This window comes from Sturnira hondurensis, unplaced genomic scaffold, assembly GCF_014824575.4.
Source record: "Sturnira hondurensis isolate 20B ecotype Veracruz unplaced genomic scaffold, ASM1482457v3 Scaffold0004338, whole genome shotgun sequence".
NCBI classification, from domain to species: Eukaryota; Metazoa; Chordata; class Mammalia; order Chiroptera; family Phyllostomidae; genus Sturnira; species Sturnira hondurensis.
The window spans coordinates 4357673-4385448 of NW_028076969.1; the positions used below are offsets into that span (position 1 = coordinate 4357673).

The 27776-nt window shown below is 37.9% G+C and overlaps 2 protein-coding genes across 6 annotated transcripts in view; one reads left to right on the forward strand and one right to left on the reverse strand.

Annotated features, from left to right (window-relative positions):
• Window positions 1-562, forward strand: part of NR1I2 (nuclear receptor subfamily 1 group I member 2) — a 30889-nt gene extending 30327 nt beyond the window's left edge. For both annotated transcript variants that reach the window (XM_037045574.1, XM_037045575.1), the window contains exon 9: window positions 40-562. In XM_037045574.1, coding sequence (XP_036901469.1) covers window positions 40-289 — 250 coding nt within the window. In that variant the 3' untranslated portion in view covers window positions 290-562. The remainder of the gene's footprint in view (window positions 1-39) is intronic.
• Window positions 563-1570: 1008 nt separating this feature from the next.
• GSK3B (glycogen synthase kinase 3 beta) overlaps window positions 1571-27776 on the reverse strand; it is a 219960-nt gene continuing 193754 nt past the window's right edge. For all 4 annotated transcript variants that reach the window (XM_037045581.1, XM_037045580.1, XM_037045579.1 and 1 more), the window contains 2 exons: window positions 17258-17356; window positions 1571-5166 (listed from right to left, as the gene is read on the reverse strand). In XM_037045581.1, the coding sequence (XP_036901476.1) occupies window positions 5099-5166; window positions 17258-17356 (167 nt within the window). In that variant the 3' untranslated portion in view covers window positions 1571-5098. The remainder of the gene's footprint in view (window positions 5167-17257; window positions 17357-27776) is intronic.

Sequence of the window (27776 nt, forward strand, 5' to 3'; positions counted from 1 at the left end):
CAGCAGCTTATACATGTTTTTAAAATTTGTCCCTTTCAGGGTTGTGTTCTTTCTTTTCAAAGCAATGTCTGCGAAGCTTCCTCTACATCAAATCCAAAGGTTTCCAAGATGGAAGCTGCACCTCTCGGGGCTACACAATGGAGTAAGATCATTTGAAAGAACAAGAACTAATGTTCATACCTTGATTTTTAACAACAAAGATCCATGTGTCTCTAATTGGAGGAAAGATGGTGATGTGACTACATATTGCGGTGGCAAAATCAGCAGGGTGAGGAGAGCTGGGTACTGAAATAAAGACCACACACTTGTGAATTTTAATTTCATTTCCAGGCTAACCTACTTTTTATTTAATGCAAATTACAGTACCAGTTAACTATTTCCAAACCAAGTCACATAGAACGAAATGTATTTACAAGGGAATGGGGAAAGGGGAAAAGAAAAAACATTGAGCATACTTTTCACAAAAAAGTTTATATTTAAAATGAAAAAAAATCAGTCACAGAGGCATTCAAGTAGTAATAATGTTATACAGATTTTGCTTTTCCTTTATATCAAGACAGATTTGCACAAGTGTTTGCAATAGTTTGTATACAACCCACAGTCCTTTATATATATATATATATGTATATAATAAATTTTGCTTTTTAGATTTGTTTTTAAGATGGAAGTGGTCACGCTAATTGGTATGTGTACAGGCCCAAGTGATCCATCGGCAACACATTTATAAACGCAAATTTTACAGGCAAGCACATTTCATACATCTATCTGAATCTGCCTGTAGACAGATATAGTAAGAAAGAAAAATTAAAAATTAACACAAGGAAGTCTACTTTGTCAAGCTAACCCCTTATGTACTGGTTGTCATTTTGCTTTTATTGCAGAGGTGCAAAACGGAGCAACAGACTTGAACAAAACGTCATAACCCTTGTGAAAATAATCCAAACCCCAGGGATTACTTCCAAAGCCTCTCAAATGTAGACCTTAGTCTCGGACTCTACTCTGCTTCTAGTTGTCTCTTATTTTCAGTGGCTCAGGTTTTTATCAGAAAAGACTGATTTTACTGTAAAGCATGCTTCATTTATTTTTCTACATAGGTGAGAAAGTGTTCGGCTCTGTGATTAGATGATCACTAACAAGTACAAGAATCAGGTACAATTTTGGTTTAAAACAAAGAAAACCCCCCCAAGCTCCTGGGGATCTGGCATCAGCCACACTTCCTTTGGAAGACTCCAAAGTTAAATCCCTTAAAAAGGAAAGGGAAAAAAAATGCCAGTGTCTTTATATCCACAGGGATAGAGAATATAATAGTCCTCTCAGAAACCTTTGCATTGGTGCGGACAAGATGACTGGTTAGGCAGGCTTTGTTAAAACACAAACCAAAAATATCTAAAAATTAAGAGGACTTTAAAAAATGACATGTCACAGGAAAGAAGGTGCAGTTTTCTGCCTTGCTGGAATGAACACACAATGTTTCAAAAATAGGAACCTTTGGTTTGGTAAAGTTGTTTTTTCTTCTACTCAAGACATCTTTATATGGAGTACTTGGAGGCAAAACAAACAATTTTGATTATTTTTTTTTCAAAAAGGCCTTCATGATGGGTACAGAGTAAGACACGGATTTTTGAAAAAAGAAATTAAAATGACATTTCACCAAAAGGGGTGGAGGTGGTAGGAGGCTCCGAATTCCCATTAAAACAGAGTCCTCTCCCAGCCCTACAGCGCTCCATGCACTAACTGCTGGTCATCACACTGTGTACAGCATTTCAGACCGCTGGTCATCAAAGTGTGACACTATGAAGAATCTGATTTATAAAAGCCAATTCTCTGTCTCCCATTTGTGAGGGCAGGAGATGAAGGGAGAGTAGGCATGGATACCTGCTGTTTGTAAGACCCATGGCTAGGGTTTGAGAAAGAGATGAGCAAAATCTATCTGTTGAAATCTTCCAGCTCCAGGGCTCCCTGGCACTACATTAAGTCCCTGGATGGCCCAAGTGTGAAATGAAACCAGTCACTGCTACTGAGGAGGAAATGGGCATTCAGAACCAAAACAAAGGCAGGGCTTGAGTGATGTGAAATTATGAACGCGGTTTCCTGTTTCCATTCCAGAACATGGTATCACTGAAATTCACTGGGAAGGGCACGGACACTGTGTTACGAACTATTATTTCAAAGGGGAAAGGGTGCAATAGGGAGACGTGGATAGGGAAACCAATTAAAATTTTAAAAATGAAAAAAAAAACAACAACCATAAAACAAAAACCCAAACACATGGAAGCGAAGGCACTCCAAACTATATAGATACACTATACATTGCTAGAGTTATTGTTACAATAATACAGGCCGGTACCTACTGTACAGAGTTAAAACTATATGGCTTTAAAAAGCTCGTCTACATTTTTGTCTGATTATTAAACAGAATCACTGCCCTGAACAGTTAACTTTTTGCTCATTAATAACAGTTCCTGGGTCCACATATTTACATACAAAACAATAAAACTTAAAATTTAAAAACACTGAAAGAAAATATAATGTACAAGCTTGAATTTGGTGAGGAGCTTTTTATTATTATTAGTAGTAGTATTTACAAAAAGATATTCAGAGACCTGGATCTCACTTGTATAAAAGAGTTCTGTGATCCCGCCATGATCCTTGAGAAAGAAAAAAAATCATGCATCTCAGCCCTCACACACACAATAAATGAGAAAAGTATCTGTCTTCTCCTTTCTTCTTCTCTCACCCCATTTACTGGGGGTGGGGAGGGGAGTATTTTGTGAAACATAGATTTTTACGGAATCCAGCAAGTATGCCGAATCTAGGTTAGTGTCTGTGTCCAGATGTTTAGCTGGGCAGTTTGGTCTGAAGGCAGGTCCATTTCTGTCCTCCACCTTCTTTACAAATCCTCTCTGAAAATGGTCTGTCGAAGCCATTCCTTTAGGATCATGTTGCCAAACACTTTAAGACATCTTTCAAATCTTAATTAGCGCTCAAAGGCTCATGATGAAAAGTAAAATTCGATTTGGTTTGACAGAGTGTTTCCTTTCTCACAAACTCTGATATAACCAGAGGTTTGAGAAATGCCCTCTGTGGCCTAAGAGCTCAGCTACACAGTGAGTGAGAATTAAGATGGCTCACCATGGCCTCTCTGGGTACTGGTTCACTTCAGCGGCAGCAGGACTCTCTCGGAGAGTCACATACACTCGGGTGAGAAGCAGCACAGGGGTGGGGATCTGTGTGAGGGCTGTCAAGAGACTCTACTTCCAAATCACCTGGAGGGCGAGACCCCCAACATGACCTAAGGTGGCAATGAGAAGGGTGGAGGAAGGTAGGTTATACACAATCTAGGGCTCAGCCCAGCAACCCTACAGCTCTCGGCTAACCTTGGAAGGTGTGCAGGGAAGGAGCGGGTCGGAGGGAAAGGCGGCCATCACCCAAGTGATCTTTAAATGTAAAGTACAACTGATTGTGCCTTAAAGATTCATAGGTCAAGTAATGGCCCTTAAGCACCAAGGCGACTAAGGTTCATTTTAGAGTATGTAAGGCCCACATAAACGTCAACCTTAAAAGGATAAAACAAACTAGCTGTGAAAATCTATTTCCTCACTGCAAACATAATCCTTCAATCCTCCTTGCTTTCCAAGGAATATTGCTTTTTCTTCAAAAACAAGAGACTGATTCTTACAGCATTCACTGATACACAAAACACAAAGAAAAACTCTTAACTGGATATGGGCGGAAACACTCTTTTCTCACTCTTCAAGCAGTCAATTTTGATACTGTGGACAAATAAAAACAAAATGAAGAAGGCAGTATTGAATCTAAGTATATATAACACATATACACACATTTATATAATTTACTTTCCTATAAATTCAGCAGGTACAAATGACTTCTTTTGTATCATTTTGATGTGTAGTTTTTAATATTCCTCCAACTGAAATCATAATGGCCTATCTGACATGCATCAATAAATAAAATTTAAAAAGCATGAGGTTAAAAAAAGCTGAAATTAAATACAGATTCTAGATTTGGATTTAAAATTAGAACTACGTATAGAATGTGGCAATTTCTGCAAGCTGAATCTGTAATTTAAAAATATGAAAAATTAACCAGTAGACTGTTACAGTTCACATTATTTAACTACAATGTCTTCTCAAGTGTATCTTTCCAAGGGAAGCATTTTACAAAAAAATCTGGACTAGTTCATTCACAGTGGTGAGATCGTCCCCGGTTTGTCCCCTTCTTCCAGGTTCACTGGCTTTTGACCTCTGCAGCCAGAGTGGCCGGCTCAACACCCTTCTCAGTCTCTCCCTGGGTCACTAGTTTGAGTCCGCACTAAAATTTGCAGAGGACTTTTGGCCAGGAAAACAAAGACCCACCTGCGGAGCAGGATTTGACAGTTCCCCCGCAAGTCTCTCCACCACTAGCACTGATTAAGAGCATAATAAAACTTTTAACAAATCAATCAGGAATCTTCCCCTTACAGTTTCTAACTTTATTGACTTCCCTGGGTTACAAACAATACCCATTTCCTTATTTTTTGTCTGCCACACCTGCCACCAACAGGCCAAAGGCAAGTCTTCAAACATCCAAGGGTATGGATTAATTTTACAAGTGACATTTAAGTCCCCATTGAGTTATACCTGCTAAGCTCCCAACCAATTTCAAGCTGTGCACTATACCAAAGTCTTCCACTTGGCTTTAAAAGAAAACAAAGTTTAAAAAAACTTCAGCACAGAACAAAGTTTTCTTCTTTTGTGGAAGGGGCATGAAGCAGGAGACCTGTTTTCAAAGTATACAACAGCAGACTTTTGATAAAAAGATTGTGGTGGGAGAGAGACTGTGTGTTCTAGAGCTCCGCCTTCCCTTCCCCACCACCCCTCCCATCCCCTGGATCTCCCTCAAACAATGAAACTGGTGTGTATTTATAGATATGTTACAAGGTTAAATAAGAACAACAACAATAATAAAAAAATGAACACTAAAATGAACAGGCTTTTTTTTTCCTCTTTTTAATTTTCTTTCCAAACGTGACCAGTGTTGCTGAGTGACACTCAAGTAACTGGTGGTTTCTCCTGTGCTGCTGGCTGCTCGGGACCGCTCAGGTGGAGTTGGAAGCTGATGCAGAAGCGGCATTATTGGTCTGTACACGGTCTCCAGCGTTAGCATCTGCAAATCAAAAGTCCCAAGAGAGAGCATGAGCAATGCTGTAAGACCCCAGAGAGAAAAGCACCCTGTTTCAGACTGTGTGAACTGTGTGGCATTCCAAGTTGTTTCTGAAATGTTTTAAATATGGCCAATACTATGAAGTCTGAATTTCTTTCTGCTTGGAGATAAGCCGGTGCCTTGGCCTGGTCCTGGTGCAGGATGATATTGCCTTTGGTAAGTTACAGACTCAGATGGCCAGAGACCATTTCTGTCAAAGCTCTTGTTCCAGGTGGGATTAGCAGTGTGGATGAATACACAGTTGGAGTCTAGCACAGCTGGGAAAGCCTCATTAAAAAGTTCTAAATCATGCCATCTGTCTACCTGGGTAAACTGGGTGGAAGCAATGAAAGGAATATGGTCAGTGTTGAGAGGCAGAAGTGCTATGTGTAAATCAAACTCAACTGCTTACTTTTTAAGTACAATCCATCTTCGTTTGCAGAAATGGAAGACAATCAGCTAAAAAGGAACAGCCACTGTAGCATCAATTCACTTACTCAATTCAATGAAGCATCTTATTGTCAAATATCTTGGTACTGAGCTTATTTTGCCTAATGCTTTGGAAAGATGTGTAATTTTATAAGTAACTTTAACCCCTCTTCCCTCTTTTGAAGGTCTGATATTATTTCACAATATCCATGAACATTTAAGCAGGCATTTGTGTCCAATACTAGCTCTCCATCTCTGGTAGCCAATAGATTGCTATTTCAACGACTTAAATTGCATCTCTGTCATCTCGCAGATGACTGGGAATATTGTGCTTGGCAAATTCTCCCAAATGTTTCATGCAAAGCCCTGAGCGGCAACAGAGGTGGCCTGACTGGGAGGGACAACTTCCAAGAGCCATCTCCCCAAAAGTCACACTATCCTTGGCCATCAAAGGCTGGTGACACCAAAAAAGAGACCCAGTCTCTTTTCTTTCTCTCTCGAGACTGCTGTTCTCTTATATCCTCTGATGAACTGAGTAAACAATGCAATGGCTGAATGCAACATTTGGTCCTCTGATGTTTCTACTTTGAATTTTTAATTAGAGTGAGAAACGAAAGACCCCAAGGACACACAGGAACTTTTAAAAACTAGCTGTTCAGTTTACAATTTCAGTGATTTCTCACCCTCAAAACAATCTATCCTTATGTACATTTAAATCAGACTTTGGGGAAGAAATGTTTCCTCTCCTAATTTGAATGGTTATGTTGCATTCACTCAATTTTCTTGAAAGCAGCTAGCTGCTTCTCATCCTGTTTTCAGGCAAACGACCGCAGACCTCATGGCACCTGGGTCCGTGTGTTAGCTTACTGCTCGTGCCATGGGTCCACACTCTCTCACTGGCACGCACACAAACAGGTGGCAGGAGAGAGTATATGATACAGAACCTACTCTCCAAAGGCAGGCAACCAGCCTTTTTTCTAAAAGTTAGTATCTATGTCTAGTGAATGCTTCACTCACGACTCCTGGTCCTTCTTGGACATGCCTTACTTAGCAGGAGTTTTACTCTCAATGATCACATAAATCCTGTGCATCAATAATAACCTAACATCAATTCCCATCCAGGCCACAGGTTCCTGTAAGGCTTTCCAAGAAAAACATTCATTTTTGCAATTCAGGCATAGGCTGCATTAAACAACAGTCCAGAGAAAGCCTAAGAAGCCACACAGCTATTTCAAGACTGGTAACATTCCTCACAAATCCAAGGATATGGTGGCATTTCCTGTGCCTGGGATGACACTCAGTACCTATACACGATCATCATCAAATAGCACTTCTCTTCCACTTTCAGTCTGTGAACGTGACAGGTAAAACTGTCATGTTCTGATTTTCCCCAGGAGTTAAGAGACTCACTCTTAGGAATCTGTCTTGCTTGTTCATGATATCAGCACATATACCAGCACCGTTAGCAGCTCTGGCCATGGCAGTCATCAATCAGCTCTATCAGCCAACACCAAGACTTAGCTACTTGGTCATCCAGCTCATTATGTTAATTTGTTCTTTGGCAAAATCTCTTTTAGCTACTAAGTGGCAAATACCCTTTCACTGGCTACTACTTGTAAGCTTATGACATTCCCTAAACTAGCCCCACCTTCCTTGGATAAATTCAAAGACTGTTTGTATGATCACAATAAACAGCACAAGCCTTGTAAGTAAGCATATAACCACAAATGAATTTACCTTCTGAACAATACAATTTGAAAACACACTCATGCTCCTCAGAATTGTAATTAAATTATCTCAATTTTTTTCTCTGAATTATTTCCAAATCAGTTGATGAGTAAAATTTTAACAGCTAAATTATTTTGGTTACAAATGTTCTTGATACCTAAGATCACAGCACCATGTTCATTCATCAAAAAACAAAAAAGCCCTTTGCTTAATGCAATGACCTCCACTTAAAATAAAATTACCCGGGTCTTCACTGAGAAAAAGAACAGACTCTTCTTTTTGTCCAGACAAAGTGTAGGGAGGAGAAAAGCAAAACAAAACAAAAATGTGAAGCTCTGCAAACGCTACAAAAATATGAAATTCTAACAGATCAGTTGGCTTACTGACTGAACAAAACTACATTTCATAAATAATTCTTGGTACAAGCTACTTTTGTTCCACTGTCAATTATGTAAACTTATTTACCTAATTGAATTAATATGGACCTTCTATGATAATTATGCTCATTAATTAAAAATTCTGATAAGTTGTCAATTGATTTGGATGTTTATGGTAATTTCTGTAACTTTTCTTCTCAAGCATTTAAACAGTAACCCTTTAAAAGCAGCAAAGCTTATTCTGCTTTTCCTGCATTCCCTTCCCTGGTAACAGTGATGTCGCCTGCCACCACGGTTGACAGAACGGGCTAAGATCTCTTGATTACACAACACAACATCCAATCCAACTATGAATCACCACAGACTGAGCGTACAGTTTCTTGTTTTAGTCTTGAGAGATGCTCATCTGATATCCACAGTACAATCTTTCTTAAACTGAATGCAATTCCACAACTATTTATTGAGTATGAGATCTAGTTGTACAACTTAACAGCTGTGTGATTTGGGAACAAGTAACCTAACCTCTCTACCCCTCAATTTCTTCATCTGTAAAATGGTGGTAATAGCATCTGTTTATTAAGTATTACGGCCTACGAAGTGCTTAGTGCAGTACCTGGCTTATAGTAATTGTTTAATAAATGGAAAGGTAAAAGAGGCATCAAAAATAGTTGAGTGAAACTTTAATAACCACCATCGCCACCATCATAAATATTAGTGACAGCAGTTAACACCTGAGTGCTTATTACAATGTGCCAGACATCAGAGTAAATACACACTGCAGGCATGTCATTAAGGCCACACAGCAACCCCAAGAAAAAGGTACTTATTACCTCCATTTTACAAAGGGCAAAATGGAAGCACAAGAGATTAAGTAATATGCCTAACACTGCAGGGGTTAACAAGCCGGAGAGCTGAGCACAAAGGGAGCAGAGGAAGAGACTGATGACTTTTAGGGATGGGAGGAAGCAGCAGAAAAGATTTCCTAGCAAAGGGAGAAAAGAAGTTAATTTCATTCAAACCTAACCCCTACATAATCCACTGTGAGTGCTAGAAGCCTCTTTTTATTATGTAAAAGGGTTACTACATTGAACAGATCACTGGATTCATGTTAAGAATTAAAGCATATTTATTTTATTTTCTAATTTTCAAACAGTCTGTTTGGGGTATACAGAAATACCAGTGTTTTGGAAAGAACTATAGAGCTTACAGTTCTATGGACTTCCTAGCTTCCTAGAAACCACTGCCCATTACCACCCATCTAATGCTGCGACAGTCTGTACAAACAAGTGAGCAAACCGAGGGTGTCCCTGGGGGGAATGGAGAAGAGAGTAATTAGCTTTGGGGGAGGAAAGTATAACATCGCCCGTATACATGGTGATAGCCACCTTCCACGACAGCCTCAATGTGTCATGACTCTTGGTGCCCTAATGTAAGCCCCTTCCCTCAGTGAGTAACACTGGCCTGTCAATAGAATACTGCAGAAATAATGATGTGTAACTTCCAAGATTAGGACATAAAAGACACTGTGGCTTCTGCCTTGTCCTCCTCTTGGATCACTTGGTCTAGGAGAAGCCGGCTGCCATAATGTGAGACACTCCTGGAGCACTATGGAGAGGTATACATGGTGAAGGACTGAGGCCTCCTGAGAGCAGCTCTCACAGACTCACCAACCACATAAATGGACCATCCTGCACGTGTATCTTCCAACCTCACACAAGCCTTTAGATGTTTTTGCAGACCTGGCTGACTTTTGACTGCAACCTTGTAAGAGATCCTGACCTAGAAACATCCAGCTAGGCTGCTTCTGAATTCCTGACTCACAGAAACTACATTTACTCTTGTTTTAAGCTGCTAAATGCTAGTGTATCTTGATACGTAGCAATAGACAACCAACATATACATATGTCAAAGAACTTGAATGACAGAGTTTATGCTCAAAAGCCTGTGAGAGCACCATTGATCAGCTCCCTCTTGGGGTGATACAAGACTCCAAAGTGGCTATAGCTCTTTCAGTACCAACTGAAATTCAGACACCAGGGAGCCAAATGGTCCACTGGCAAACCTAGAGGGCTTGTCAACAAGATGGTCCCTATAGGATGTGCCAGCAGCAGAAGTCCTAGTTGCTCTGAGTAGGAAACTGAAGGCCATGAGGACACAGGAAACATTTCCATCTTTTGAGTTAAAAAATACCAATTTAGGAATAGAGAATAAGAAAAGGCATAGAACATAAGCAGCTGACTTCAGGCAAGGAATCAAGGAACACTTGAGGAGCGCCCAAAAGGTCTGAAAGGACACTCACCAGCTCAAAAAGATTTTACATTATTTTTGGAGGTGGGGGGAAAAAACCTGGAGTAAAATTTTTGTCTTAATAGCAGAGAACATGTTTTGCATAAAAAGAAACAATTTCCTAGAAATGATACTTAGCACTGTTCTGGTGAAATGATGACTAAGCTGGTTTGACTTTAGGTATCTATACAGGGAGGGGAAAAAGGTTTATAGTTGTTCGTATGGAAAATGATACAATAATTAGTAAATAAGAGAATAAAAATACTCTGTTTGATGTACTCAAAACTGTAAACCTACTTTTGCCCCATTGTGTATATATTAACTCACCAAGTGAACTTGAAACCCTAACACGGGATAGGTACCACCTCACTGGTGTCAGTGAATTGGTCAAACCAGCACATGTGGATGGAAGCCAATGTGGGGAAGTAGGTAAAGTGCTGTACCCTAAAACAGACAGCCATGTTCTCTGGCTACCATGTTGGTAACACCTAACAGTAAACATGTGTATCCTGTACCTCTAACCCCACTTTCAGCTGACCAACGTTAAGGTAATGGAAAAATGGAAAAAATGTGTATTGCCAGTAGGCAGTGTAAACTGGTACAAGCTTTCTGGAAGGAAGTCTGACAACATGTATTGAATTCTTCACACCTTTTGGCTCAGAAATTCTACTTCCAAAAAGTGGGACACAATCCAAAAGTTCAAGAATAAGGAATTAGTTACATTATGATACAGGTTTAGAATGTCAGTTGAATACCATACAGCCACATACCCCCACACCCCAAAGAGCATATATACATACTCTAAGCCCATTCATACATAAACTAAAATATAAAATGTTACCTTTGATTATCTATGGAAGTGAGAATATGGAAGATTTCCCCCCTAAAATAACTATATATTATGCAATTAATAGAGGAAAAATCTGTCTTTTTAAAAGCTTTATACTTTTTATGAAATTCCACATACATTAAGGTCAAGATAAACAGAAAACAAAAAGGACAGGGCTGGGAAGAGGGACACCTGGAGGCATGCGTACACTGCAGACGACAACTAAACGGGGTATAGTTTAACCAGCTTCCATTGCACAGTAAAAGTGGCACAGAAAAACAGTACGAGGGGAGTGGAAGAGAGCATGGTAACTCATTTTAGAAAAGTGAGACTTTGATACACTGACTTAACATTTCACCTTTCAAAATCAGTGGGAACAATGTGAGAAATTATTTTGGGTTTAATGTGTTCAACTAGAAAGAACTGGTTGGTGAGGTGACACGAATTCTGGGGTGAAAGTAGCTATAATGGTAATGGAAAGTAGCTGTAAAGGAAAGTGATCACTGGCTCTGGCTAAAACTGAACCGTGACTTTAGCAAAATGAATTTCAAAGTTCAGAGAACCAACAGGTATGATTTTATGGCTAGAGTCTTCAAAAACAGGCTAGTAACTGACAAGAAAGGAAAGTATAAAAAACAAAATTCTAACCAAGCAATCGCAAATAATCTCAAGGCAAAAAAGAGAAGAACCAAGGAAATCAGCCTAAAGGGTTTTCTCATCTGAGCTCATACTAAAATATATATAACTTTAAGAGGAAGGGCACACAGCCAAGGAAGAAGAGAAAATAACAATGTGAACCTGTAAGAACAGGCCAGGATTGGTTTATACAGGGTTACAGCAAAAGGTTTTCAAAGCCAGTTCAAGAGGAGTTAAGCACCCTGACCAGATACAAAGACAGAGAAGACAGACCGTGCCCAACTCCTATCACGATTCCCTTTTCTGTCAGAATGGTTTTCAACGGGGAAAGGGTGTAACAAAAATCCTGATAAACAAAATGCAGCCCAAGCAAGGTGAGGGCAATCTATCCATGTAATTTGCCTTTAAACACAGAACCTACATTTGCAAGAAACAAATTCTAGCATGGACTACAGAAGTTCACAGTTTACAAATATTTAGGCACTAGAAATTTCCCTAAGTCTTATAAAAAAGTTTTATTTTCATCTTTGTTACACCTTTTGATAAAAAAAAGTCTAAAAGTTTTCTTGACAACAGCCAAATATTTCACAAAATTTTCAACAACACTACTATATATATTGTAAGGTTGGTCTGTTGCTAAGAAAACAACAAGAGGGGTAACCAATCACCCAGAGACCATCAGAAGAATAATCAATCTTTAGTAAGCTTTGCCTGGTCCCATTTAAATTATTTTATTAGTAATTTTGAAAAAGGCAAAAGCAAAACAAAAACAATCTCTAGTAGGCTCTGCCTTGCTCTGTTTGATAGACTTTATTAGTTGCTTGGATAGAGGGAAAAATTGATATGTTGATGAAAATGTGCAGATAATATACAGTTGTGTAGAAAACCTAATACCCTGACACTTTAGAGCAGGTTAGGATTTAAAATTGTCCTTAGTATGGAGTGGATGTTGGCCACTATTAAAATTTGAAGTACGTGTGTATAGACAAATTGGGTTGGTTCTATGAAACTCCAAGGCAGAATCACTAAGTGGAAGAAGGTAGAGGGGAACAAATTTCAAGGTGAAAAAAGGATAAACTTTCTAATAGAGTGATACAAAGATGGAATGTGTTCATTCTTCTGGTAATGAGCTTCCAGTTACTGAATATACATAAGCATGGGATAGATGACTAGTAGATATGAGAAGTGAACAGAAATCAGTTTTCAAATTAGTTGTACTAAAAGAACCATGGCACTGAAAGAAAGACTGAGTAAAGAAAGACTTCTTTCTCCTTTTACCCAGAAGACTGATATGCACTAATAAAGAGAAAAACTGCTCTAGTTGAAATTCCTTACCACACCTCACACTTAACTGCTCTGGAATCAGATCGGGTAGTCTCTGAAGTAGTTCAAATTTGATTAGTAACACTACAATTTCTCAAGATTTATTACTCTAGATGGTCTAGATGAACGGTCTCTCAAACAGAGTGAATGAGAGGGTCTATTGGGGCTGTGGAGGAAATCGGAACATAAATGCACACACACACAAAATTACATTTTATAGGTTGAGAGTAGTAGTACATGTAATTTTCAAGAGTTTGTCATGTTAGCCGGAGCCATGATGGGCATGCTCCCAGAAACTGAGGTATTTTAACAACAATTTAAAAAGAATGCAAACATTTTTGAGAGAAAAAATCCATACCCACTAATTTAATATTACTGTTTTATTTTTTTTATATTTCTAGCTAGACCTTATCCAAATGCAAATTGGCATTTTGGGAATTATCAACAAGGTGCATAAAGGTTTTTAAAGATTTTCTCCACATAAATCCAGAGGAATATTTCTACAAGTATCTATAAGTTTTTAAATATTTTACAGTTACATAAAAATGGAGATTCACAATATATTAAAACAATTTCCTACTGTTGGCCATTCAAATTGGACTGGCTCTCCTTTTTGTTATTATATAATATTTATTCCTATTCCTGTCTCTGACAACAATCAGAAAAAAGTACAGGATAAGCTTTTCCCTTCTCTTAGGTGTATCCTGAAGATAAGGTCCTTAAAGTGGGATCAGTGACCTAAAAAGTATGAACTTTAATGGTTCTTGCTATATACACAGTAATGCTCTTTAATGATCTTAATCGATTAACTCACCTGTAGTCACTACCTGAACCTTGAACAAAACACTAAGCACTGTGCCTGTATACTTTGTTTCTTACTTCTTGTAACTACGCAGTGTGCAGTTACTATTCCTGTTTTATGGCTAAAGGAAATGAAGCGAAGGGAGGCAACAGAGAGAATGTGTAATTTAAGGCCTTATTAAAGAATATAATTCACACCACCAAATTCTTATTTAAAAATACACACATACACACACACATTTATTTAAATACAGGCAGCCATTAATATCATACGATCAACCCATTCATCTAAATCAGCATTTCCTGAGGTATGTTTGATGACAAACTTGGCTCGTACTGCTTTGGCCCCAAAGAAAACTTTCCTTTAACTACACTGTGGTGTTATGCGTTTGGCTTACATGGAGGGACACTTAGAAAGTATCCATATGAAACTCACTATTACATTTATTGTTGAAACGGTGATGAGAACTTCACTAACTATATTTCTTAAAATACCACAAACCAAGGGCCTCAGGGAGCATACTTTTCAAACAGCCAGGCCAGAAACACTTTGCTTTTCCTAAGTCAGCAGAGTACTTTTAATGTAATAAACAATGGGAAATTTTATCAGATAACATTTACTTACTTTTGCCATTAGGAAGCTCAGAACAACATCTGAAATCCTCCTTGGTGGCTCTTAAGATATGCAGGGCACACATTTCTCTTAACTAATTTTAGCTCTGCTCTGAGCCTACTATTCCTCTACTAAATTCCCCATGCACTGGTTTACTTCAGCTTTGAAGTTAATTCTCAGGATCACAGTCCAAAGACAGTTTCCATGCACATATGTGGAAATCTGATTTCAACAGCTATAAGAATACATATAGTAGATGTATGTATGTTTGTGTATATACACACATGTAAAGCAATATTTTTTTTGGGTAACTACTATAACCTAAATCAAAGCACCATAAAAATAAGTTTACACTAGCACCCTACTAGGCAGACAAATTGCCTAAAAGCTTTAGTTTACTCTAACTAGTTTAGTATCACTTGAGAAAATAATTTAAAATTACATAAAACATACCAATCATAATTCTTATTTTTACTCACAGTCTAAAGCAATTCTAACAAGACTCTAGAAACTAGTTTAACAAGCAAATGCAGTTAGTTGAGGGTTACGGTTTATTTCAAGTTTTGAACAATTAACATAATCTAACTTGTGATTTAGTAAGTTTATTAATAGCTCATCTAAGCAATCCACCTTCCTTCTAAATAAATAGGTCACACATATATTTAAAAACGCTGTATTTTACATAAAAAATTTTAAAGCACATTTCACTACATTTTAGTTTTTAGTTTTTAAAAATTACTCTAGGACAGCACTGCCACTCACTTCCCAAAAATGAGAAGACTAGTAGGTCAATACTAAAACTGATAAAGTTCAAATGACTTTCTCAAGGTAGCACATGGTAACAGAACTATACATAGAGAAGAGACCCTTCTTTCCAGGCTTCTTCTGGAACAAAGGTAGGCCATGGACTAGCATGAAATGTTTCTAATCCTTGTGAGCAACATTCCAAAAGACTAAGATTGGACAGGAGATGGACCTTTAGACCTTACTGTCTAATAATGAAAGATCTGTACCTCCTGCAGCATAAATGTCCTGAGGCAAAAATGGGTCTGACCCAATTGAGTTTAATGTAATAGATGCTTTAATAAAAATAAAGTCATCTCCTGACATCTGCTTTTTCTAAGAACAAAGGCAACACCAAATTCTGCTTTTGTAAAAATAAAGAGAACACCAAATTCTGAGCCTGTGCTACCTAGTATGTTTTTAAAAAAATACATTTTATTGATTATACCATTACAGTTGTTGTTCTATTCTCCCCTTCATTCTCCTCCACCCTGCACACCCCCTCCCCCACGATTCCCCCCTTTAGTTTATGACCACGTGTCTCAAGTTCTTTAGATTTTGTATTTCCCCTACTATTCTTGCCCTCCCCCCTACCTATTTTCTACCTACTGTCTATGCTATTTTCTGTACCTTGTCCCCCCCTCTCCCCCTCCCACTCCCCTGTTGCTAACCCTCCATGTGATCTCCATTTCTATGGTTCCACTCCTGATCTAGCTGTCCTCTTGGTTTGCTTTTGTGTTAGGTGTGGTTGTTGATAACTGTAAGTTTGCTGTCCTTTCACTGTTCATATTTTTCATCTTCTTTTTCTTATATAAGTCCCTTTAACATTTCATATAATAAGGGCTTGGTGATGATGAACTCCTTGAATTTGATCTTATGAGAAGCACTTTAGTATGTTTTTAACTTCATTTTAAACAGCATCCATGCATTCTTTGGAGGACCGCCAATTCACTCCGGGGTTGGGCGTTTTTAGGTATCTGTAGTAACAGTGATTTGTACTCAATCAGACCCCACCACTGACTGATGGCAGGACCAGCAGCACATGCACCATACCCTGGAAGACCATGAGGGCTTTCTTTTTCTTTTTTTTTTGATAGATAAGATCTAGTTACATTGTGATCTTAATCTTAGATAAAGATAGCTGCATTGCAGTTTTAGCCCTGTTGAATGATTAAACTAACCAATCTATATTTTATGCTTCCTAAAAATTTGCCTCTCAGTGTATTAACATAATTTACATTTAGGTTATTGGAATCAAAGTGAATTATCTTCAGCAACATTATTTTTGTACAGATTGCTTTCTGCTATCATCTCATTTGATATGAGGTCTGTCCACAAGGTACCTAGTCATGTAATATGAAAAATAGAGACATTTATTGAAGAAGATACAAGAAACATTGTACACACAGCAATGACACCTCAATCCCCTTCAAAGTTGGCACCTTGGGACCTCACACAGTTCTCCCAACTGCCATCAGCTGCCCTGCTGCATTTTCCTGAATCTCACTGACTGCCTGAAATCTCTTCCCTTTCAAAGGTGATTTTAGTTTCGGGAAAAGCCAGAAGTTGCAGGGCAAATCTGGGCTGTAGAAGGGCTGAGTCACCTGGGTGATTTGGTATTTTGCCAAAAAACTCTGCATAAGACATGATATGTGAGCAGGCACGTTGTAATGAAGCCACCAATTACCATGCCCACAGCTGTGGCCTTCTGAATCATCTGAATAGTTTCTGTGAAGGAATGTTCAAGCTTAATGCTAAATTTAATGCAGATTCATTGCTTTACTCAGTCATTTTGAATGTGATGGCCACACAGTACACATGCTCACTCAACGGCATCTACCGCCTCCACTGACTAGAACAGTGAGGTCATCCTAATTCCAGTCCACTCTCCTTGGCTGCCAGGTTACACCGATGTTGCACAAAACATTCTTGTTATAAAACAATGGCTGGACTATTTCCAGACAGACCTATATTAATCAACAAATTATATGGAAAGCATGACTTTTAAAATAACAAAAAATTTAAATTATAGTAAGATATTTACACTTTACATAAAAAGTATTTGTGGGGTTCTTTAGTGCTTTTTGAAAATGAAGCACTCTTTTATTTACATTTATGCATTCATATGGCTGTGCTGTTACTGGTACCCGAAGATATGAAATGTTCACATATAGCAGAAGAAATGAAATGGAGGTAATCATGTCTATTTTTTAAAAAATATTTTTACAGAAGAAACTTTTGTGTCCTCACCTGAGGCTGCTGTGGCATTTGTAGGTGTTGAAGCAGCTGCTTGAATCCGAGCATGAGGAGGAATAAGGATTGTAGCTAGAGGTGGATTACTTGACAGTTCTAAAGAAGAGGTAAGACATACACGTTAGAGCTCACTTAAAACTTTATGTGTAGAATTACTTTACAGGTAACAATTCATGTAAGATACTACAATAAAACACTTATTTAATAGGAAAAAACCCCAAAAGATGTGATAAACCTCCATCTGAACTAAATCAATGAGCTACAGAGAAAGCACACAGAAATGTTGCTGACATAATCAAGGCACTCTCTGCTAAAATTAGAACATGCCTGAGAACTGAAGCTATCTGGAAGGAGGTATTGGCAAACAGTTTGAGAATAAACATTAGTAAGATTTACTTCATCCTTCATTAACTTAAATATAAGTTTGCCCAAACTACTCTGACAATATGTGACTGCAAGAACTGTGGGTGATGGTGTCAGAGAAAAAAGAATATGACTACAGGTTGTGTGTCTGCATGGGCATGCACTCCTAACTGTAAGCAAACAATCCACCCAGTTTATAAGACAAGGGCAGATAAGATCTATCCAAATGCTAGTGAAAACAGGATTTAACAGTCATCTTTGTAAAGTTTTACTGCTTTTACTAAAAAGAAGAATGTCTTAATTCTATCTTGTTTTTAACTCAGTAAGGTTGTTATACTGCTACCTTTTTAAAATATATTTTCTTAATTATGCTATTACAATTGTCCCAATTTTCCTCCCTTTGCCCAACTCTGCCTGGTACCCCCACTGCCTCAAGCAATCATGCCTTTAGTTAATGTCCACAGGTCATACATATAAGTTCTCTGGCTCCTCCATTTCCCATACTGTTCTTAACATCCCCCTGTCTATTTCGTACCTACCATTTATGCTTCTTACTCCCTGTGCTTTCCCCTCCATTCTCCTTTTTCCCCGTTCCCAGTTAATAACTCTCCAAACGATCTGCTCATCTATGATTCTGTTCCCGTTCTGGTTGTTCACTACTTTTTAAGATTCATTTGTTGACAGTTGTGAATTTGTTGCCATTTGAATGTGTATAGTTTTGATCTTCTTTTTCTTAAATAAATCCCTTTAACATTTCATGTAATAGCGGCTTGGTGATGATGAACTCCTTTAGCTTTATGTGGTCTGGGAAGCATTTTATCTGACTTTCAATTACAAATGATAGCTTTTCTGGATAGAGTAATCTAGGTGGTAGGTCCCTGCTTTTCATTACTTTGAATACTTCCTGGCAGTCCCTTCTAGCCTGCAAAGTTTCTTTGAGAAATCAGCTGACAGTCTTATGAAGACTCTTTTGTAAGTAACTCTTTTTTTCTGTTGCTATTTTTAAGATTCTCTATTTTTCCTTTGACATTTTAATTATGATGTGTCTTGGTGTGTTCCTCTTTGGGTCCAACTTGTTTGGGATTCTCTGTGCTTCCTGAACTTGTATGTCTATTTCCTTCACCAAATTGGGGACATTTTTTTAAAATTATTTTTTGGAATAAGTTTTAAATTTCTTGCTCTTCCTCTTTTCCTTCTGGCATCCCTATAATTTGGATGTTGGTATGTTTGGAGATTGTTCCAGAGGTACCTTATACTATTCTTGTTTTTCTGAATTCTTTTTTCCTTCTTGCTGTTCTGGTTGAATGCTTATTTCTTATGGTCCAAATTGTTGATTTGAATTCTGGCCTCACCTCCTGCACTGTTGGTTCCTCATAGATTTTTATTTCACTTAGTGTAACCTTAATTTCTTCCTGCATCTTTTTTATGTTTGTTGCCATACTCAGTGAGTTATCTTTGAGAATCCTGATCACGAATGTTTTGAACTCTCCATGTGATAGGTTGGCTATTTTCATTTTGTTTCATTCTTTTTCTGGAGGTTTGTTGTTCTTTTATTTGGGCCATATTTCCTTGTCTCCTCAACTTGGCAGCCTGTGTTTGTTTCTATGTATTAGGTAGAGCTGCTTTGGCTCCTGTCTTAGTAGCTGGCCTATTGTGGATAGGGCACCTGTAAATTCTGTGGGGCGGAGCCTTAGGTAATTGCCAGGGTGAGGCAATCTGCTTTACCGCTAAAAGCGGCTGTGTGTTGGGGTAGGTGATTCAGTTTCTGGAGGTTTGTCCGGCACTCGCTCTATATGACTGGTGCCCTTCCAGATGTCGCCCTGTTGCTGAATCCCAGAGTGGGTGGGTTTGCGCACATTTGAAGTTTGTGTGGGACCTTTCAGTGGAGTCTCCTGAAAATCCAGCAGTTTCTTATGCTGCCCCTACCTCAACTGGTTTTTACAGCCAAAAGTTACGGAGATTTATTTTCTTGGAGCTGGAACCCTGGACTGTGTGGTCTGGCGCAGGGCTGGGATTGCTCACTCCCAAGCTACCCCTCCTGATTTTTATCCACTACATGAGAATGTGGGACTGCCTGTTCCACTGCTGCTGCCTCTTTGCGCCACACCATGCCTCCGTGCTCCTCCACCCCTCCTACCCATCTGGATGAATGTGGCTTCTTTAAATCCTTGGTTGTCGGACTTCTATACAGCTCAATTTCTGACAGTTCTGGGTGTTACTTGTTTTGAGGTCTAGTTGTAATTCTTTCTGTAGTTTCATAAGGAGGTGAAACATGTTTACCTATGCCTCCATCTTAACCAGTTCAGATTGCTACTTTTTAAAATTTTGAAATAAGCTTTTTACCTGCATGTGGGAAGTTTCTCACGGTTACCTGTGTATAGACTGGTTTTCTTTAAAGAATCTAGTTTTTTATATGAGCCTTAAAAATAATCTTAAGATGATATTGGGTGGATCTAATGATATAAATAGACAGCAAGGAGTGGTGGTGAGCTTGTACATATAAGCACCTGATGTTAACTTTGGATAATGTGACTGTTCTCCCAGCATTTAACCAGTGAGTGTTCATTTTCACTTTAATAAATGTCATAATTTAAAGACCATACTAGCACAGAAGGACATTATCCTCTGAGCTACAAGCATACATCTTGGAAATTCATGGACATGGCATGGAATTTAAAAAATTAGTAAATTGTTTTTTTAAAAATCCTTACCAGAGAATATGTTTATTGATTTCAGAGAGTAGAAAGGGCGGGAGGATGTGGAGAGAGGCAGAAAGATAGATACAGACTCTAGGTATACAGAGAGAAGCATTCCACACGTGCCCCAATGGGGACCAAACCTGTAAGCTTTCGGTATGTGGGATGATGCTGTAACTAAGTGAGCCATCCAGCCAGTGCCCAGTAATTTTTTAAAATTAAAATAAAATTTACATAAAATTAACGATTTTACAGTATATAATTTAGTGGCATTTAGTGCATTCACAATCTTATATAACCATTAATTACCCTCTATCTAGTTTCAAAACAGTTTCATTAACCCAAAAGTAAACCTCTAAACAGTTCCCATTTGTCACTCCCTGCAGCCACTAGCAAGGGAATTAATGTTTTCATACAGTAGTTTAAAACATTTTCTGGTGCAAAGCCCCACCAACACTGACTTACTCAACTTGGTACCTAAATATCTAAATAACACCCAATTCAACAAGAAAAAAACAAGCTGATGCCAGTATTTATAAAAAATGAATAGGTAAAAAAATTATCTTTTTTTCCTTAAGACTTAGGTCAGCTCATCAAGTAACAGTCTTCCCTGGGAAACCAGTTGGAAAACCACTGCCCTAATGATCAGGTTCATAGAGTTGTTGTTTCCTCATCATCAGCTTTAGCAGCTGTTTTGGTTTTCACGGAGGAGCAGGAAAATCCTATGCTGTTTTTATTTCAAGTCAGGTCAATTTTAATCACAATCTTACACCTAGAAAAGCAAGAGAATCCCAGTAGCCATGGCTGATGACTTATCATTCTAGGAATAAATATGAACACAGGATGTGGTAGTTATTCTCAGTAACCTTAAAAGAAAGTCATATTTACCACCCCCAAGAAGATAAAAATCTGCTAAAATAGAAAGGTTTCTTTAAAATCCATCCAGTCATTGAACAATAGTGAACCTGAAAAAATAGTGAACCTGATACAGGTACCTGTATCTTGTTAGGTACCAAGATACAGAGAGAGAAAACATTAACTATCTTTGATCAACAGAAATGCAAAATAGAAAGACAACTAGACAAATAAGCTGGAATGAAAGGCATTCAACCTGAGGATACAAGTGCTTTCAAATTAAAAGATCGCTATGACTAAGGGGCCAATATCTACAAAAATAAAATAAAAAAGAAGGATAACCAAAAATTTTAACATAAGATATTTTTGACAAAGCCACTTTTAAGATAATCTTTAATATAAACTGAGTATCAGGGTCTGTGGTCACTTTACTCATGGTTGATGCTGCCCATTTGCTCCCATTTGTTAACTCTCTTTTACCCAATCACCCATCTTTCTGTGTATCTGTGTGCCTAGTTCAGAAGTCATGGTGGTTTTGTGTTTTATCCTGGGTAAGGGTGTACACACACACACACACACACACACACACACATACACACACAGAGTGGGGGTGGGGCGGGCATTGGGTGGTGGTGGGGGAGAGTGCAGTCTTTTTTTCCTTAGGTAGTTACCAGTCATTTGGTTTTTGGAAGGGAAACAGTAGTAACTAAAGAAAAGAAAGAAGGGGGAAAGTGAAGAAAATCAGAGGCACAAAAAGGAGAAGTTATGATATCTTGGAGGCTCTGCCACATCCAAAGACACACGGAGAGAATATAAGTCAAGCCCACAATACAATCAGAAAGACTAGGTTTTTAATCTTGAGTTGCCAGTAAATGGCCTTTTGGGGGGGAGTGGGGGATACTTCTGTGAACTCTTTTGAACCAAACATCCTAAAGGTCAAGGAATTCTAAACTGGACAATCACTCATAGTTCTATATCCCTCCAACCTCTATCTGCTGTCCTCTTCTCTTCCTTAATTATAGGCATTCTTAAGGTTTACTGCTTTCCACCTTTTAGCTCTTCTCTACTTTAGACAGCTTGTTAACTGTCACAGCTTCTGTCTGCGTGAATGAGGACGCCCTCCTGTACTGTTACAGTCCCGTTCTCTGTACTGCAAGTCTTTTACTGGGACAGATCATGGGCACTTCTGTAGGGCTGTCACAACTAGTATGGTATGTTTGTGTTTATTTTTTGCTTATAATAATTAGTACTCCCTGTCTATCTATGGATATGAATAGTAAGAAAACTGAGGCAATGAGTATGGGCACAAATAGCAGTGAAAGAATGCAAAAAAGGATGACATTTTGGAGGACAAAAACGAGAGAGCAAAAGAAGCTTTCAAGGCCGGGAGAGTGAATGTTTTCTTGAATACAGAGAAGGGGGGGTATAGAAGAGATTAAAAATAAAAAGTAACGTAGTATTTATTTACTAAATGTGTGTGCTAGTGGAAAGGCCCATAATATTAATTGATATAGGGCTAGCTTTGGAGAAGAGGCAGAATTCTTGAGAAGAGTAACAGACAGACTGTTACCTCAGAGACATGATTCAAAACAACATGGCCATCAGTTCCAGAAGGTTGTAGAAAAATCAATGTATGAGAAAGATTTCTTTAAGCAATTAAACATGCCATGAAACTATTCATCAGAAAATCACTTAGTGGTTTATTAGGAAATATTGAGAATGTTTTGGTAGTGTATCAATCATTATATGCTCCATAACCAAACACTTTAATACATGCACACAATTTAAAGAAAAGCAAAATAAATTAAAAAATATGTATTTATAAAACAACCCACATAGATATCAATCAACTAAAAGGTTAGCCAAATTATTTAACTACACTTTGCTGCACTGCTGTTTATACTGCACACTACAGAATAAAAATTTCCAAAAAAACCCCACTAGATAAACTCAATGATATCTGACAAAACCTGAAGTTTCCTTAATCTATAATCTCTCTTCTTCCAAATATAAGAGTCTCAAAATTAACGATAAAAAGAAGCAGGTAAGAAACTTTCTTAGTCCCCCTCCACCTCCCGGACGGGGGAGGATATATATGTTTGTTAAAATTGTGTAGTTTGAAAGCTGAAGATAAATTTGAGAGCAACAGTTAACCAGAGGAAAGAAATAACCCCTTTGATGACTAGGTCTACTCTTACAGTGTGGTAATAAAATACATAGAAGGGAATCGTCTTCCTTTGTTAGCTCTGAGGGAGCTCAACCTGAAGATCCCCAGAAAGGAGACACTAAAAAAAAGGCAAACTCTTTTTGTGTGTATCAGTCTTCTTATGTATATGTTAAAATCTCCAGTGGTTGTCTACATAGTTAAGCTGTTATTTCTTTCCATTCAAAAAGGTTTAAATGATTTAACAATGGTGTGCTCATGTCATTTGTGCACCTTTTTGAACAGTAATTCAAACGCTAGGTTGATGCATCTTGATTTCACACATTACTGATTTTTTTAGATAAACAAGTAACCTCCTCATTCCTGCTTTCCTCTCTTAACAATTTCAAAGTGCTTAGGAAATCCCTGAACAAGTTGCAAATGTTGACTATATCTTCTATACTCATTCAGAAAATTAGCCCTGGCTGGTGTAGCTCAGTGGACTGAGCACGGGCCTGTTAACTAAAGGATCGTGGTTCAGTTCCCCGTCAGGGCACATGCCTGGGTTGCAGGCCAGTTCCCAGTAGGGAACGCACGAGAGGCAACCATACATTGATATTTGTCTCCCTCTCTCCTTCCCTTCCCCTCTAAAGATAAATAAATAAAAAAATTAAAAAAAGAAAGAAACTCTAAAAAAAGAAAATTAAATACAAATTAGAAGATCAGACAAACAGTAAACAAATCATTACAAGGCTCACTCCTGCTTCTTGGTGATACTGGCAATGAGAGGATAACATGATTATCTCAGAACTGCCCAAGAGGGGGCATTAGAACTTACACCAGTCACCTAAAAATGTCTGAGTGTGTTTGGTACTCTACATTTACAGTGGTGATACATTTTAGAAGTTATACCTAGCAAAATGTTAATATTTTAAAAATTCTAGTGTTTTGAAAGAATTAGCTTTATAGCCTAAAAATGTTATATTCAGAATTCCACTCTTGATGAAGTTGAGTAAGTGAAGCATTACTATGAGTTCTTTTTATCTGACTAATAATAACTTTCTGAGCATTTAAAAATAAAAGTGCTAATATTATGAATCCAGGGGGAATCAGTCTGTGTTTTTCTGTGTCCACTTTATATCATGATTTTACGTATCTCACCCTAGCACGGTCTATATTTTTAGCTTCATTTCCTATTTTTCTCTTCTTTCTGGAGTCAGTCCATTTTTATAATCAGATTTTTGGAGTAGAAAGTATCCCTGAATATTCTTTACTCCTACACTACCTTATTATTATTTTTTTTTTAATGAGGACACTTTGAGATAATATCTTGGCCAAGGTCCAAGGCAGAATGGAAAGTAACTTCAGGTCTGACTTACATCTTTTCATATGCAGTAGTTGTTGGGGAAGATCAGAAGGAAGACATGACTAGAAGTTGGACCCTCAAGCTGAACCCAAGCAACTGGAGGATCCTCATCTACTCCCTTGTGCTCTGGAATGTGAGCTGTTTGCCTTTTCTGCTCCCAGAAGCTGCTTTGAGGTAGAAATAAGGTGGAGACTACCTGGACTGAGTATGTGACTGGCCCCAGTTAAAGCTCCCTAGGTGCATGACTAAACCTAGTTAGGACCTCTATAAAAACTCTTAAGATTAGGCAGGCAGGTACTGAGATCTGCTTGTCTTCCCACCCAGGACAAGCCTGTAGCTTCCCTTGTTTATTTAACCAGCCACCTATGAATCTGGAGTGTCTGCCTTTTTAGTTTGGTCTCGGTTTCTATTACATCTAGGAAACTCCTGAGGAGGTTGCAACCCAACAAATACAGCATATTTTTATTGCCTTGGTTATTTATCATATATTACCAGTGTTTTGGTCTTCCTGGAAGTGTACCTGCCCAAACTATACACAGAACTTTAAGTCAAGATACTAATTTTTTCTTGTTTCATTATCATTCCACAATCTTCTCAGTAGCATGACCAAAGCAGCAGAGTACACCAAATAATCTCATGGAAAATGACAATTAATTCTCATACATAACTGATAATTTAGATCTTAAAATCTTGAGTACAGTCAACATTACTTATTATTACTCTAGTCGCCTAAACTAAAACTTACCTGCCCTCTTTTAGTGCACTCATGACTTTTCTCAAGCTCTTCCTGCAGTGAATTTCCATTGGTTTAACATTTCAATACCTAGAAGAGTACAGCTTGCTTACCTAGAAAATTTACTCTTCTAGATTATTTATAAAATATTAAAGAATAATTCTGACATCAATTCCTTTAATAAGTATAGCTTCACCTCTCATTTATTTACAGAATAATTCATTTTTTTATACCCAAATTTCCTCAAGTTCACTGTCTTATAAAAAGATGTTTTATAGGCATTTTCATGCAAAAGAACACAACAGAAAACAGGGATAGCAATGTGAAAGGTTTACGGTTTAGTTTTTCATAAAAAATGTAGGGGTACTGCAAATTAGAGCAGTTTATTAGTTTCACTTTATGATTTGATTCATATCCCACATATAAATCAAGAGTTCCTATCTTATGTAAATTTATCCTTGCAATGATAAATTATAATAAAATAGTCTAAAACCCAAAAAGCCTCAAATCGCCCTGGCTGGTGTAGCTCAGTGGATTGAGTGCGGGCCTGTGAACCACACGATCGAGGTTCGATTCCCAGTCAGGGCGCATGCCTGGGTTGCAGGCCAGTTCCCAGCAGGGGACTCACAAGAGGCAACCATACATTGATATTTCTCTCCTTCTCTCTAAAGATAAATTTAAAAAAAAACACAAAAAACCAAAAAGCCTCAAATCAAGGTTTATAGCAATTTGAGAATAGTATCAGAAGAAACTTCATCATTTCAGGTGCACTGCCATATTCAGGTGAATCACTATTTTATAACAGGAAAATAGTTTTAAAATTAATTGCTACAAAGATCATAGAACCTGCTAATCATCATATATAATGAGTTACATAAATAAGCAGTCTACTGCTTTCAAATGAAAAAGTGTAACCCTTTGATGAACTGGGCTTCTAGAACTTGCTTTTGTTGCCTATCCCCAACTTGTTCTCAATCCTGTTTGCATCACTCTATTCTGTGACACATTCCTACACTCCAGTAAAAATCTGTTTCTCTGATCCTTTTGTGTTTTTCACTCTTCCTTTTACTGTGCTTTTTTAAAAAACTTGCTTTCTGGATAGCCTTTCTTATTTCCCCATCTGCTTTCCTCATATCCAGAAACTCTTATCCCTGAAGTCCAAGTCATCCACACATGCATGAGTTTGCTTGTTGCTCTCTGGTTGCCACAAATATCCTATTTTTACTCTCATTTAGCCAATAATCCACTCTTCTTTCTTATCTGTCCACAAAGCTACCTTTCTCTCAGATAACCCAGCTAAGTGGTAGAGAAGTAAACTCTTCAAACTAAATCATGTTAATTTAAATAGTTAATAATTTTTACTGACCAACCATTGTCCTGTCCTATGCCCACAATGCTCACTGAAATAATGTCACTTGGTAAAATTTCATACCAATGAAATTGGGATGGGGAATGTTTCTGGTGGGGTTAATTGGAGACACACCTCTAACCATACAAAACCACTGATTTCCCATATATTCCAGCCTTAGAATAGATAAGAAATTGGTAAATAAAAAGAAAAACTGATCCCTTTTGGGACTTCCTGACTCTACCTGCTTTCTAAGGCTTGATTCAGCTATGTCTAACCTTTGAAACCCAATGACTGGAGGAAAGGGGATGTGCCAAAAGTACAGTCCAGTTTCCAATGTCTGGATGCAGATAATACTGTCAACCAAGGGGTCCTAGGACACTGAAGCCCAGTGCCAAAAACATGAAATGTCTGACAGACTCCTAGGTTCTGGATCCAGGATGTCAGAAGGTTCTCAAAGTTTTCTGTCTTATCTGTTCATCACTCTTTGTACTTCAGTTGATCATAGAAATACTTTTTTTGATTACTGAAAGTAATACTAATTGCCATTTATGGCTCATTACTTCTGGCAAAGTAACAAACATCAAATTGCAGTTAGCATTGTTTTAAGCTTTACTTTAACACTATATTATTTTCAAGAGCTTACTCTTCATATAGTCATGTTCACATGATAGGTTTACCATACTAACTAAAAGAAGCCAGATACAAAACGTAATATACTACATGACTCCATCTATATGAAAGTGAACGATGAATCAAATGTAATTACAGTAGTCCCTCTTTATCCACAGGGATATGTTCTAAGACCCACAGTAGATGCCTGAAACTCAGGACAGTACCAAATCCAACATATATCTTTCCTATACATATATACCTATGATACAGTTTAATTTATAAATAAGGCACAGTAAGAACTTAACAACAGTAACTGACAATGAAATAAAACAATTATAATACACTGTAAAAGAAGTTGTTGTTTCATTTATTTATGCATTCATTGGTTGATTCTTGT